At 42.0% G+C, this 12,520-nt stretch overlaps 1 protein-coding gene and 1 long non-coding RNA gene across 2 annotated transcripts; both read right to left on the bottom strand.

The window, feature by feature from the left end:
• Positions 1 to 1,391: 1,391 nt before the first annotated feature.
• Positions 1,392 to 9,616, bottom strand: LOC106915693 (NLR family CARD domain-containing protein 3-like). Its single transcript, XM_088003746.1, has 11 exons — positions 9,364 to 9,616; positions 8,894 to 8,989; positions 8,301 to 8,390; positions 7,678 to 7,809; positions 7,546 to 7,609; positions 7,212 to 7,440; positions 4,753 to 6,544; positions 4,407 to 4,580; positions 3,948 to 4,121; positions 3,234 to 3,280; positions 1,392 to 3,129 (listed from the first exon to the last, which is right to left on the bottom strand). The coding sequence occupies exons 2-11, from the start codon at positions 8,956 to 8,958 to the stop codon at positions 2,564 to 2,566; spliced, it is 3,333 nt and encodes a 1,110-aa protein (XP_087859872.1). The 5' UTR covers positions 8,959 to 8,989; positions 9,364 to 9,616; the 3' UTR covers positions 1,392 to 2,563.
• A 547-nt stretch (positions 9,617 to 10,163) lies between these two features.
• LOC148160572 (uncharacterized) lies at positions 10,164 to 10,835 on the bottom strand. The gene is made up of 2 exons (XR_015762346.1): positions 10,712 to 10,835; positions 10,164 to 10,639 (listed from the first exon to the last, which is right to left on the bottom strand). It is a non-coding gene; the product is annotated as an uncharacterized LOC148160572 (long non-coding RNA).
• Positions 10,836 to 12,520: the final 1,685 nt, after the last annotated feature.

Genomic DNA, 12,520 nt, shown 5'->3' with positions numbered 1-12,520 from the left:
ACTGAAAAATTTCAAATCTGAACTCAGAGTCTCATCACTCCCTCCTCTTCATTGCTCCATCCAGCTTCTTTCTTCAAATCGATCTAATCTTCACAGAAATCCTCAGTTCTCCTCTTCTATGAGCTCCGCCTCGTCGTTTACAGCTTGTCTTACCCTGATGACATCACAAGATGACGCCGGCGTTTGACCCAGTTACTCCAAAATCCACAGGTATAATTACTATACGGAAAACTATTTTATTTCGTTCTTGTCTTTTGATTTAAATGTTTGATTTCCTGGAGTTAAACCCCTTTAAAATGTCACTTCCTATTTCCAAATAGGAAAAACTCAATTCCCCACCATTTTGCAAATCTAAACAATTTTATCCACTTAAGTTGTTCATAAATTTTCAGAAAAATCAAAGCCGATGGGAACACGAGCTGCTGACAGACTTTCTTTCTTCGCTCACATTAGAACTAATTGGACAAACATATTTTTCTTTACCTTCAATAATAGAAATTTAGACGATTTCTAAAATATGAGAATGAATAAAGAAGTTTTTTTTAAAAGTTCTCAGGAGAAGAACAAAATGAGCAGCTGAACATGACATCTGTCTGGAATAAATTATTGTAAAAATCTTTTATTGATCTGAAAGTGAACATGCAAACGTTGGTTCTGCTTCTGGAGCCAGAAGGTGAAACCCAATGAGACGAGCCTCAGAACCGGTTCTGATTGGACCTCAGGGTGAAGTCTAGTTTAAAGAGACACATGAAGATCCACATGGAAGACCAACCTTATCTGTTGGTGGGGGAAAAAAAATCTACTTTAAAGTCATCTTTGAACAATCTCATGAGAATGCACAAAGGTGAAAACCTTTAGGTTGTGATGTTTGTGGAAAAAGATTTTCCTCAAAGTTAAAGATATACATGAGAATCAGGGCTGGAGATTTATTGTACCATCATATATAGTAATAAATATCTTAGTACAGGAATTACAATGTTTTTCTTTAATGATGTTTAAACCTTGTCCATCCCCCCAAAAACCTGTCTGTGTTATTGGGACTGTTAGTTTTACTATTTTCTCCACTGTTTGTTCAATGAAAACATCAATGAATATTCATTTGAATATATGATTTAGTGTAGTTACTGTTTCTATCTAAGGAAACCCAGCAGGTTGCATCAAGTCATTGACCTGCAGCATCAAGAGAAAACGGCGTCCATCTCTTGTTTTGTGTCGTCGTGGTTTTCTGGCAGGTGGAGCTTCTCTGGAGAGAAAAATAACTGGAAAAAATAACAGTTGGAATAACAGAGCTTTGTGTCTGATAATTGAATTATCATACAAGAATGTCTGATGACTCATTAAAGAATGTGACTGTTACACTGAGAGGTGTGGAAAGAAGAATTCAGTCAAACTTTGGCTGTTCGGCTATCAAAGCTTATTTATTGAATCACTTGCACCAAACCAGCTTTCAAAATGGCAGCCCTTACATCCAACAGTCCATCTATTTCTACAAAAGAGCTGGGTTTTGTACCTTGAGGACACATTCACAAGGTAGCAAACATTTCACAAAGACTCACTGAGACACTCTAGAATTCAAAATGTAAAAAAAAAACTTGCTGTTTCTTAACAGTGGCATTAAGTAACATGACAGTGACCACATTTCTGGACCCTCAGTTCAAAACTCTTGGCTCTCGGCTAAAAGCAGTTCAATGTTCTTAAGCTACTCGATTCATGAGATGCAGGAGAAGACTCTTGAGAGTTATTTATTTCGTAATTAACTTTTGACAGTATTGCTGCATTTCATCTGCTGGTATCGTATATAATTATGTGTAATGACTTTTTAAACTACTTACAGGTGAGCTGTGGTCTCTGCTGGATGCAACAGTGGACCAGAAGAGAAGTAGCTCCAGTGCAGCAGAGGCTGATGTGGAAGGACAGCAATACCTCACCTGAAATCCACAGGAGGATTTCAGGTGAGGAAATCAATCCTCCTGTGAAATCAGGAGGATTGATTTCATACTTGCTGCACCATCCAGCAAAAATAGAATTGGTTCTAACTTTGGCACATGGCTCTGCATCAGGGCCTGGACTTAAAGCTAAGAGTTTCCCTTTTGATCATTATAATTAAATCAAGCAGGAAAAGAGAGAAACTTTTCCTGTGCTGTTGAAAAAACTCACAGGATGCTAAACAGCTGAGCTTTAGAAAACCATTGACTAGTAAAGCTACTTGGATTAGCTACTCAACACTACAGTAGCTGTAAGCTCTGATCTAAAACAGTAACACTGACCAATACCAAACAGCAGCAAATACATATGTAACAATACAAGATGTTCAGAACGATTAATACAGCAAGTACAACCTGTGCAGTTATCCACAAAACGTCCACATCGAATCAAAACATCCTCAGTCAAGTATAGATACAGTCCTTACAAGCTGAAAGGACACGGAGTGGTCCATCACAGTAAACTGGAAGTTGTTCACAAACTGATATAACATGAGGTACCAGTTGTAATAATTTATAATATAGCAAAATAAATAACAGTAGGGCAAATGGAGGATGTTACAGAGAGAGTGCAGGAGGAGCTAGTAGAGACTAGAATCTACAGGAAGACTCACTGAGGAGCCAAACGACCTGAATGAAAATCCGGGGTAAAGAGTCTGAGTGAAGGTGGTGTTGATGGTGTGGAGGTGGACCAGGGAGTCAGAGGAGACTCTGTAGAAGGACAGAGTCCCAGCAGGACAGTCCACATACACCGCTACTCTGTGAGTGATGGGAGAGGAGGAGCAGGAGGAGGAAGAGGAGGAGATGGATGTTCCTGTCTTGTTGTGCCAGACGGAGTAACGGCCGATGTCGGCGCAGTCCAAACTCCAGGACTGATCGTTCCTTCCAAACACAATGTCGTCAACATTTCCTTTCCTTTGGATTCTTCTGTAACTCACTGAAATACGAACCTCTCCCTTCCACTCCACCTCCCAGTAACAGCGACCAGTCAGACCAGTTCTGCACAGCAGCTGAGGGCAGTTATCAAATCTGTCTGGATGGTCAGGATATGACTGAAGCTCCTCAAAACGGGTCGCCTTCTTGTTGTCCTCAGACAGTTTGAGCTCTCTGCTCACTGTGTTTGTGTCGATGGTGAGTTGACAGGAATCTGATGGAGAGAACATAATCCAGCTGCAGTTATTGATCATTTATTGGTACTTTGATGACTCCTGAATGGGTGATGTTTGAAGATGGTTGAATGTGAGCACTTACACTTCTGCAGACCTGGTGTCAACCATCGGAGTCCAGCAGGCTCCATCCTGAAAGGCAGCGGAGGAGGTCAGACTATCAGTCTCCATCAGCAGATAAACATGGACATTACGTGTTCTCTGAGACACACATTGTCCTACTCTGGGACAGGGACAGTCCACCGTGAAGCAACTCTTCCTGTTGTCCTCATCCCACCACAGACTGATCTAATTGGTCTTATGTTATTTTATCTTTATTCATTCAAGCAATAGGAAACTAACTGTACTATGTTCAGTGGAGAACTTACTAATGATATTCAAATAGATATTAGGTTTTGATATTAGATGGTTGCTGTAGAGCTATGAGACACAGACTTTTTCTAGAAGTCAGGATCTCACACAGTTCAGTCAGTAAAATAAATTCTATATGAAAATAAAAAAACTCTATGAATTTCCATCATTCACATTCCCATTACAAAGTTTCTCATCTGTTGCTGTCTTCATCATGGGAAGCAGCTGGGGTGCCTATATGGCATGCTATCAGAGCCAAAATTAGGTCTGTTGTGCCACCTCTCTGGGAAATGGCTGTGTTTTCTATAAAATACATTTGGTGTCTCATAGACAAAACTAAGTGAACAACATGTTCACACACCTTTAGTTGATAACATTCATGTAGAACATAAAACACCATCAGGGGAGACATCTCAGATCTCCTCAGATTTGCATGGCCCCTTCATACCTCAGAGTTTCCAGTCTCCCATTGGGACCGTCCCGTCCAAAAGAGAGCATCTTCATTCCCACCTCTCCCAGATGGTTGTAGCTCAGGTCCAGCTCTTTAAGATGGAAGGCACTGGAGTTCAGGGCTGAGGCCAGAGAAGCACAACCTTCCTCTGTGATCAGACAGCCGGAGAGACTGGAGGAAAGAACGGCACATGAGACACGACCTCTTCAAAACCTCCACTGGTTTTCTCAGTGTTTGTTTCCTTTGGATATTTCCTGTCTTTACTTTTTTGTGGATATGTCCTGGCTTATAAAGATATAAAAAACTAATGCTTTGATAACTGAGGTGTGACACATAAAGGTGTGATCCCATTCTTCAGTTTTATTTGATCTGATTTGTTCCTGTCCATTTATATTTGTGTTGTGGTTAGTAACTGGGAAAAGATCATTTAATGTAAACCAGAACTGTCACTCTTACTTTAGTGTTTCCAGTTCACAGAATGGACTCCCCAGTCCAGCACACAGCAGCGTCACTCCTGCATCCCTCAGGTTGTTAGTGCTCAGGTCCAGCTCTCTCAGATTAGAGGTTTGGGAGCCAAGAATCAAGGAGAGAGCTTCACAGCTTCTATCTGAGAGGTTACAGCCACTTAGTCTGAGGACACAAACAAATATTGACATTATTTTTTTTACCAAGTTTAAATTAGGACTTCAAAACTATAGTATAAAGAATGGAATAACTGAAATCGCCCCAAAAACAAATTATTGCACAATAAAAGAAGGCTGCGCATGATAAACCAGATGTATCAGGGTCTGATTGTACTCACATAACTTTCTTAGCAGCTTTGACCACTGGCAGGAGTCTGAGAAGAGCCTGTTCTGAAGGGGAATACTTTTTCAGGTCAAACTCATCCAGATCTTTTTCTGATGACAGTAAGATGAAGACCAGAGCTGACCACTGAGCAGAAGACAGTTTATCAGTGGAGAGACGTCCTGAACTCAGAGACCGTTGGATCTCCTCCACTAGAGAACGATCATTCAGTTCTTTCAGACAGTGGAACAGGTTGATGCTTTTCTCTACGGACTGATTGTCATTGATTTTCTCCTTGATATACTGAACTGTTTCCTCATTGGTCTCTGAGCTACTTCCTGTCTGTGTCAGCAGACCTTGTAGGAGTCTCTGATTGGTCTGCAGTGAAAGACCCAGGAGGAAGCGGAGGACCAGGTCCAGGTGTCCATTTGGACTTCTTAAACACCCATCGACTGCTCTCTGGTAGAAGGATTTGAATTCATTTGATTCTGTTCTTGACATCATGGAGTTTATTTCTTCTATGTCTAAGAGATTCAATCCAGAGTTGATGAAGGTCAGATGAACATGAAGAGCAGCCAGAAACTCCTGAACACTCAGATGGACGAAGCAGAACACCTTGTCCTGGTACAGCCCTCTCTCCTCTCTAAAGATCTGTGTGAACACTCCTGAGTACACTGAGGCTGCTCTGATATCGATGCCACACTCTGTCAGGTCTGATTCATAGAAGATCAGGTTTCCTTTCTGCAGCTGATCAAAAGCCAGTTTTCCCAGAGACTCAATCATCTTCCTGCTCTCTGGACTCCAGTGTGGATCTGTTTCAGATCCTCCATCATACTTGACCTTCTTCACTTTGGTCTGAACCACCAGGAAGTGGATGTACATCTCAGTCAGGGTCTTGGGCAGCTCTCCTCCCTCTCTGGTCTCCATCAGATCCTCCAGAACTGTAGCAGTGATCCAGCAGAAGACTGGGATGTGACACATGATGTGGAGACTTCGTGATGTCTTGATGTGGGAGATGATCATCTTGATTTGAATCTTGTCTCTGAATCTCTTCCTGAAGTACTCCTCCTTCTGGGGGTCATTGAACCCTCTGACCTCTGTCACCATGCCAACACACTCAGCAGGGATCTGATTGGCTGCTGCAGGTCTTGTGGTTATCCAGAGGAGAGCAGAGGGAAGCAGTTTCCCCCTGATGAGGTTTGTCAGCAGAACATCCACTGAGCTGGACTCTGTAACATCAGTCAGGATCTCCTTGTTGTTGAAGTCCAGAGGAAGTCGACTCTCATCCAAGCCATCAAAGATGAACAGAACCTGGAACTGTTCAAAGTTACTGATTCCTTTGGTTTCAGTAAAGAAGTGATGAATCAGTTCCACCAAGCTGAACTTTTTCTCTTTCAGCACATTCAGCTCTCTGAAAGTGAATGGAAATATGAACTGAATGTTCTGGTTGGTTTTGTCTTCAGCCCAGTCCAGAGTGAACTTCTGTGTTAAGACTGTTTTCCCAATGCCAGCCACTCCCTTTGTCATCACTGTTCTGATTGGTTGATCTCTTTCATGTTGGACTTTAAAGATGTCTTCTTGTCTGATTGTTGTTTCTGGTCTGTGTGGTTTCCTGGATGCTGTTTCAATCTGTCTGACCTCATGTTCCTGGTTGACCTCTCCAGTTCCTCCCTCTGTGATGTAGAGCTCTGTGTAGATCTGGTTCAGGAGGGCTGGACTTCCTGCTTTAGCGATTCCCTCAAACACACACTGGAACTTCTTCTTCAGGTTGGATTTAAGTTTATGTTGACAAGGTGAAGGAACCAGTTCTAAACAAAACACAAAAACAACCAAATCAGGCGGACCTGTACTTCTCCTGAATAATGGAAATTCATGTAATTATTGGTCTACTTCCTTAGGTACACCATGTTTCCATCCAATTGTCATGTGATGTTTTAGCTAGCTGATAAAATGTTGAAAAAAAAAGAGAAGAAAATGCTAATTGAGCATGCTTCTGTCTACTGGTTTGGATCGAATCAACCAGGCTACACAAAGCATGAGGACTGGAGTTGAAAAGCACTGCTCTAAACTTACACCAGGAAGAGCCTGATGTTTGCAGAAACAGAGGACAGGTTTAGAGGAAGGAACAGCAGACACTGTCACTTTATGGTGAAATCCAAAACATCAAGGATAAAACCGTTTCTACCAACAGGCCACTAGATGCTTCCACACCACAACAAACACTGATAATGGGTGAATCATCCAGGAGATTTCGGATTCTGAGACACCAGATGAGTGCATCTGGCCTCAACATCCTCATTCTTCCTCTTTCTGACACTCATTTACCTTCAACAGATCCTCCTCACCACTTCTGGATAGAGTTGCTGCAATGTGATTGGCTGATTCGTAGTCTGTTTTAACAAATTACCTAAGTGTACCTGATAAAGTAGCAGATGAATAAACCAAGGAGGAAATGTTTTGTAGAAATCCTCTTACTGCTCTGCAGACGGTCAGCCAGCTCTTCCTGCTTCATCTTCCTCAGGAAGTTCAAGGCGATCTTCATCACAGCCTCTCTGCTGCTCCTCCTCTGCTCTTCATCCTCACCCCTCATCACCTCCTCATCTTCACTCTGACCCTCTGAGCGTTCTGGGTCATCTGGACTCAGAACCTTTTGGATCTTCTTCAGCTCGTTCTTCACGAATGTGACAATGTTTTCCTCCAGCAGCTGGAACAGAATGAGAAGATATCAGACTAGATCTGAACATCAGGTCCATGTTGGACAGACTGACAGTCCTCTGGTCTACAGACTGAACAGAACCGATGTACAGACCATAAATATGGAGTCCAGCTGGACAGACGGATCAGTGGGAACCTCTGAGCTCTGCAGGTCCACTCTGTGGAGGAACCAGATACTAAATACTATCTGTAAATACTATTTATATTGTATTCAGGTGCTAATTACCTGTTGAGAGCAAACTGGAGTGGTGGCTCCATGGACGCAGCGATGGATAAGCATCTGTCCGTGGGAAAGATTCGACTGGACAGTAAGAAACGGGTAGCATTAGAAACTTTCACCATGGTGTCGCCATCGGGACTTTAGATAGAAAGAAAATAAAAAACAGAACCCAATTGGCTTTGTCATCTGATCCACCTGGATAAAATCAGGTTCTATCGATTCTTCCAGCGAGGTTGGCTTTGAAAATCCCAAACGAAAATCATAGCTGCATAAAAGTAGCACAAATGTTTGACACCAATTTTGTTAGATTTGGGTAGTGGAAGAAGGAGGGGCCGGGGGAGGGCTGGTTGAACTTTTGACCTTTAAACTTTCATTAATATCTTCAAAGCAAAAGCAACACAAATAAAATGTCTTGCTGCACAAACCTAGTCGAGTTATTTTTATGTGATTCCTTTGTCATAACCAGGTGAACTGATGTTTGCTGGGTGGCCATCAGGCCATCAGTCATCCTGTCTCATTTTACACAACACAGAGCTTCATTTGTTGCTCTTTGTGGAATAACACTGAGCCCGGTTGCACAAAGATGGAAGATGTTTGTTCCATTTGAAATTTGTCATAAATTAAATTACTCTTTTCCAGGGAACTGCAGCGGCGGCTCCATGGACGCAGCACTCTTCTGAGACGAGCAGCAGGAAGTTGGCCCAACCAGGCACCTGTACCTGTCAGACAGAGAGGACAGCAGGAGACGACGTCAGGTAGAGGCTGATAAATGTGTCATGATGTAAGCTTTCATATCAGTTTATCAATAATTATTGATTTGATTGTTATTTTAAATATCTGAAACGCTGCCAAGCCTTTCAGGAAAGGTTACGTGTTGGGAAAGGTGCTGTGACCTTTCCTGCTTTATACACAATTTACTGATTGATTTTTAAGCAGCTATGAGGCACAATGGTGAAACATGAAGTTATGTGGCCTTGTACAGCCACAGGCATGCTGGGAGTTGTAGTTTTTATCAGAGAAAGGCGCTAAAGGTAGCTGGAGCTCAGGTGGATGAATACTGAAATGTTTCATGACTGAGAGACTTTTTGACTTTAAGCCTTGGAAGCAGCAGATTTCTACAGTCAGCTCAGCATTTGAACAGGACAGGACGGAAATGAGACTGCAGAGAAGTCTCTCTCTTTATATGAGGCTCTCCAGCCTGGAGGAACAGATGGACACTCACCTCTGGTCCTCATGTCCACACTGAGACGGTCCAGAGGGACGGATTGCGTCCTCTCCGTCCTCCATGCTGCTCTGCTCACACACCGTCCGCCTTCATCTGAGGAGGAAACACTCATCATTCAGCTCAACATCAACTCTGATCCATCTTCACATGGTTTCTATGGAAACATCAGCTGTTCATACGCCGTTTCCTGTTTATATCATATTATCGTAATTCCACAATTTGTCCACTAGATGCTGGTAGCTGGTTCTGACATCTTAGATCTGATGTTGTAAAGACGTAACTTGGATAAGTTGGTAGGAAGTGAAGTAAACGTCCAGTCTGTCCTCTGATGTGTCCTGCAGCTGGACATGGAGACGTCAGACAGGACAGAGGGACAACGCGGCGGAGGCTGGGCGGAGCGAGGAGCCTCAGACAGAGCCGCCGGGTTCTGGACGGTTCTTGTTCTGGACGGGTCTGGAGGAACTCACTGAGTCGCCGCTGATTTTCCTTAAAGCTGATTCTGTTCCCTGATGGATCTTCAGCCGCAGCGGCTCTGCTGCTCCACGTCACAGTCAAAGTGAAAGTAAAACCAGGAGGAAAACACGCGCTCAGCCTTTTGAATCAAGCTTTATGTAACATCTGTCTGCAGACAGACAATACTGCTGTTATTAATTATTAATGGGTTTCAATTAGAGCAGAACATAGAAGATCATGCCACACATAATAAATTCCCTCCTGAAATGAATGATTGCTGAGGACAATTATTAACAAAACCAGTAATTAGATCAAAATTACCCACCTGATTATCGGGAAAATACCAGTTATTATCTGTTATTCTCTATATGATTAAGGTTTTATATTAATAATAACTGATGTAGGAAAAAGTCCAGCTCTGTTGTTTTCTGAACAGAAAACAAACGTTTCTGTCCAATATGAAAGAGTTAGCAAAAAATAATTTAACAACAAACTCACTAAGGTAGAAACTCTAAAGGACAGATTAAAGATTGATGAAATGAAGAGTAAAACTGTAAAAATATAAGAAATTAGAGCTAATAGATAGCAATAGCTGCTTTTACATCAATTGTAACAGCAATTTGACATTTAGAAATGAAATTTGCTTAATTTAAAATAAAGTGTTGACTCTAGGATGAGGTGTTGTTCAGTCATATCTAAATTAGTTGATTTTTCAGAACTTCAGTGGAAACACTTTTTTTAAAAATCATAGGGGTCACATAATTAACAACAGGAAGTTACTACTGGTGGAAACCAAGAAGACAACAACAGGAAGTGGTTGGAGAATTATATAAACATATTCACATAGGATTTTAATTGCATTTCTTATTTAATGGAAACACTGTGATTCTGAAAGTATGTTTTTTCAAGATTCACAAAATTAGGAATAGTGACCATTTTTAACACATTTGTAAAGGAAACGCAGCTATTTGTCTCAACTCAGTTAATTTAAGATTAAATTTGAAATTAAACCAATTAATTTAGATGACTTTGCACACAGCAGCAGCAGAAATATGTAAAAAATAAAATATCAAATAACCAATAGTAATGATCTGTAGTAACGTCACAGTTCAGTGTGAATATTTGAAGACCAAGGATTGTATTGAAGAGTTCTGAAAGAGACAGGAGCCAGGACAGTTTTAGGGGGTTAAAGTTCACAATCATCTGATGGATTCATCCATTCATTCTCCATCTCTGTCTGCTGGGTGGCAGCTTCATCCTCACCCTTCTTCTTACAACATCGATAACAAGCTGCCAACAGAACATGAGAGAATGAGAGAGTTTATCTTTCAACCAGCTGACAGAAACATCTACGCCACTGACCTGCTATAGCAGCCGGGATAGCAAGGATCCCTGATATGACTTTGATGATAAACACCCAATCAGGTTCAGTGTAGTAGACTTTCATCAGGACAGGAGGACGGGTGGACAGAGGGCCGGGGACATCTGGAAGTGAACAACAATATTATAGTTGTTCTGCTAAATGCCAGAAAATGTAGCGAGAACTTTTTGTAGAATTTCTTTTTTGTAACTTTCTTTGAATTCAGAAGTTTACATACATTTGGTCAGTATCCAGGATAATTATCTTTAAACTATATGACTTGGGTCAAACATTTTGTGTTTAAATCATACAGTTTATTAGATAGTTATCCCTGATACTCACTAAATGTATGTAAACTTCTGAATTCAAAGAAAGTTACAAAAAATTTCTTCAAAAAATTCTCGCTACATTTTCTAGCATTAGCAAATAGAAATCATTTTGGTTATTCTAACTAAGCTAAAATAAAAAAGCTTGGTCTAATTGAACTTCAAACAGTGTGAAACAAATGCATACATGTCCTTTAGTTCAGGGTATGTCAGTACAGTCTGAAGTGTAAATGTGTGGGTGAACTTTTCATCTTTGACACGTATCAAAACCAAGCAGAGGAACAGACAGGATGTGGAGAACAGCCTGGTTATAGATGTTTCTACTCTGACCCAGAAACAAGTCAGCTTTAGTCTCAATGAGCTGAGAACTGAAGAGGTTCTCTGTCTGATTCCAGCTCTGACCCTGCTGTGGACCAGTTGACCTCAACAGGTCATCGCTTCCAGACTCTCGTCTCCATCGCCCATTGTACCGACTATCTATGAACTTTTGTTATAACATTTTTCCCAACACATCCCATCATGACCAGATGATTCATGGATGATTGGATCTACCAATCAGAAGCTTGTGTTTCCTCTTCAATGACCTTCAGGGGTCACTTCCTCTTTCCTCCATGTGTCTCCATGACAACCCCCACCATGAGGATCTACCTCAGACCAGGGGGTCTCAGTAAAATGTAATGAAACCAGAATGTATTCCTGCTGATGTGAGAGGTAGAACATGAGGATCGTACCTGGTAGAAGAATACTGAAGGTTTCCACCTCATTGTCCTCCTTCATCCCGCAGGAGACCAGCCTGCTGTCCTCAGCAGAGACGTTTTTAATCACCAGCCGGGTCCCGTCCGTCACATATTTGGTCTGATGGTCGTAGCCGGAGACTGCCAGAGAGGAGACCGGTCCGATTCTGACTCTGGTCTGGTTCTGGTCCTCCATAAACCAGTAGACATCAGTGTGGTTAAGGGAGCAGGTTAAAGTCACATCTTGACCCGGGTCTACAGGAACATTCACCAGATTCTTTGCCTCTGAACCGACCAGAATCACCAGCAGAACCGTCCCCAGCAGATCCATCAGACCGGCTGCTGCTCTGCTCTGAGGCAGCAGAGAGACTGAGCTACACTTCCTCTGAGTGTCTGATCAGTCACCTGACCTGTCAACTTATAGACACCAAGTATCATTTTTGATGAGGAAGACTCTGTGAACGTAAAGAGGAAAGTGCTGCGGTCAAATGAGACCAAAACTGAAGTTTTCATTCACTGAGAGAACCAGGATGGAAACACAGAGACCCAAAGCAAAGGCTATAGCAAAACATTACAGGAGCAAAAGTGTCCTAGTCAAAGCTCAAAGCGCAGGCCAGTCGAGTCACATTTAAAGTTTGCAGTTCACCAGCAGAAACCGTCCATCCTTCTGGGTAAAAATCCCAGAATCAAGATGAGAGAAACTCAGAGCGACTGATCCACATCACCTGCAGGAGGCTGAAGATCTCTGAGG

Source organism: Poecilia mexicana, unplaced genomic scaffold (genome assembly GCF_051168715.1).
Source record: "Poecilia mexicana isolate PSO_F unplaced genomic scaffold, ASM5116871v1 scaffold_2, whole genome shotgun sequence".
In the NCBI taxonomy this organism is placed as follows: domain Eukaryota; kingdom Metazoa; phylum Chordata; class Actinopteri; order Cyprinodontiformes; family Poeciliidae; genus Poecilia; species Poecilia mexicana.
This window is presented reverse-complemented; position numbering and strand designations above follow the sequence as displayed.

Coding starts and splice junctions, on each gene's coding strand:
- LOC106915693 (XM_088003746.1), bottom strand. CDS start 8,958: ATGGAGGACGGAGAGGACGCAATCCGTCCCTCTGGACCGTCTCAGTGT. Junction 4,122..4,406: donor TGTGAACTGGAAACACTAAA/GTAAGAGTGACA, acceptor TCTTTCCTCCAG/TCTCTCCGGCTGTCTGATCA. Junction 3,281..3,947: donor GGGAGACTGGAAACTCTGAG/GTATGAAGGGGC, acceptor GCTGCCTTTCAG/GATGGAGCCTGCTGGACTCC.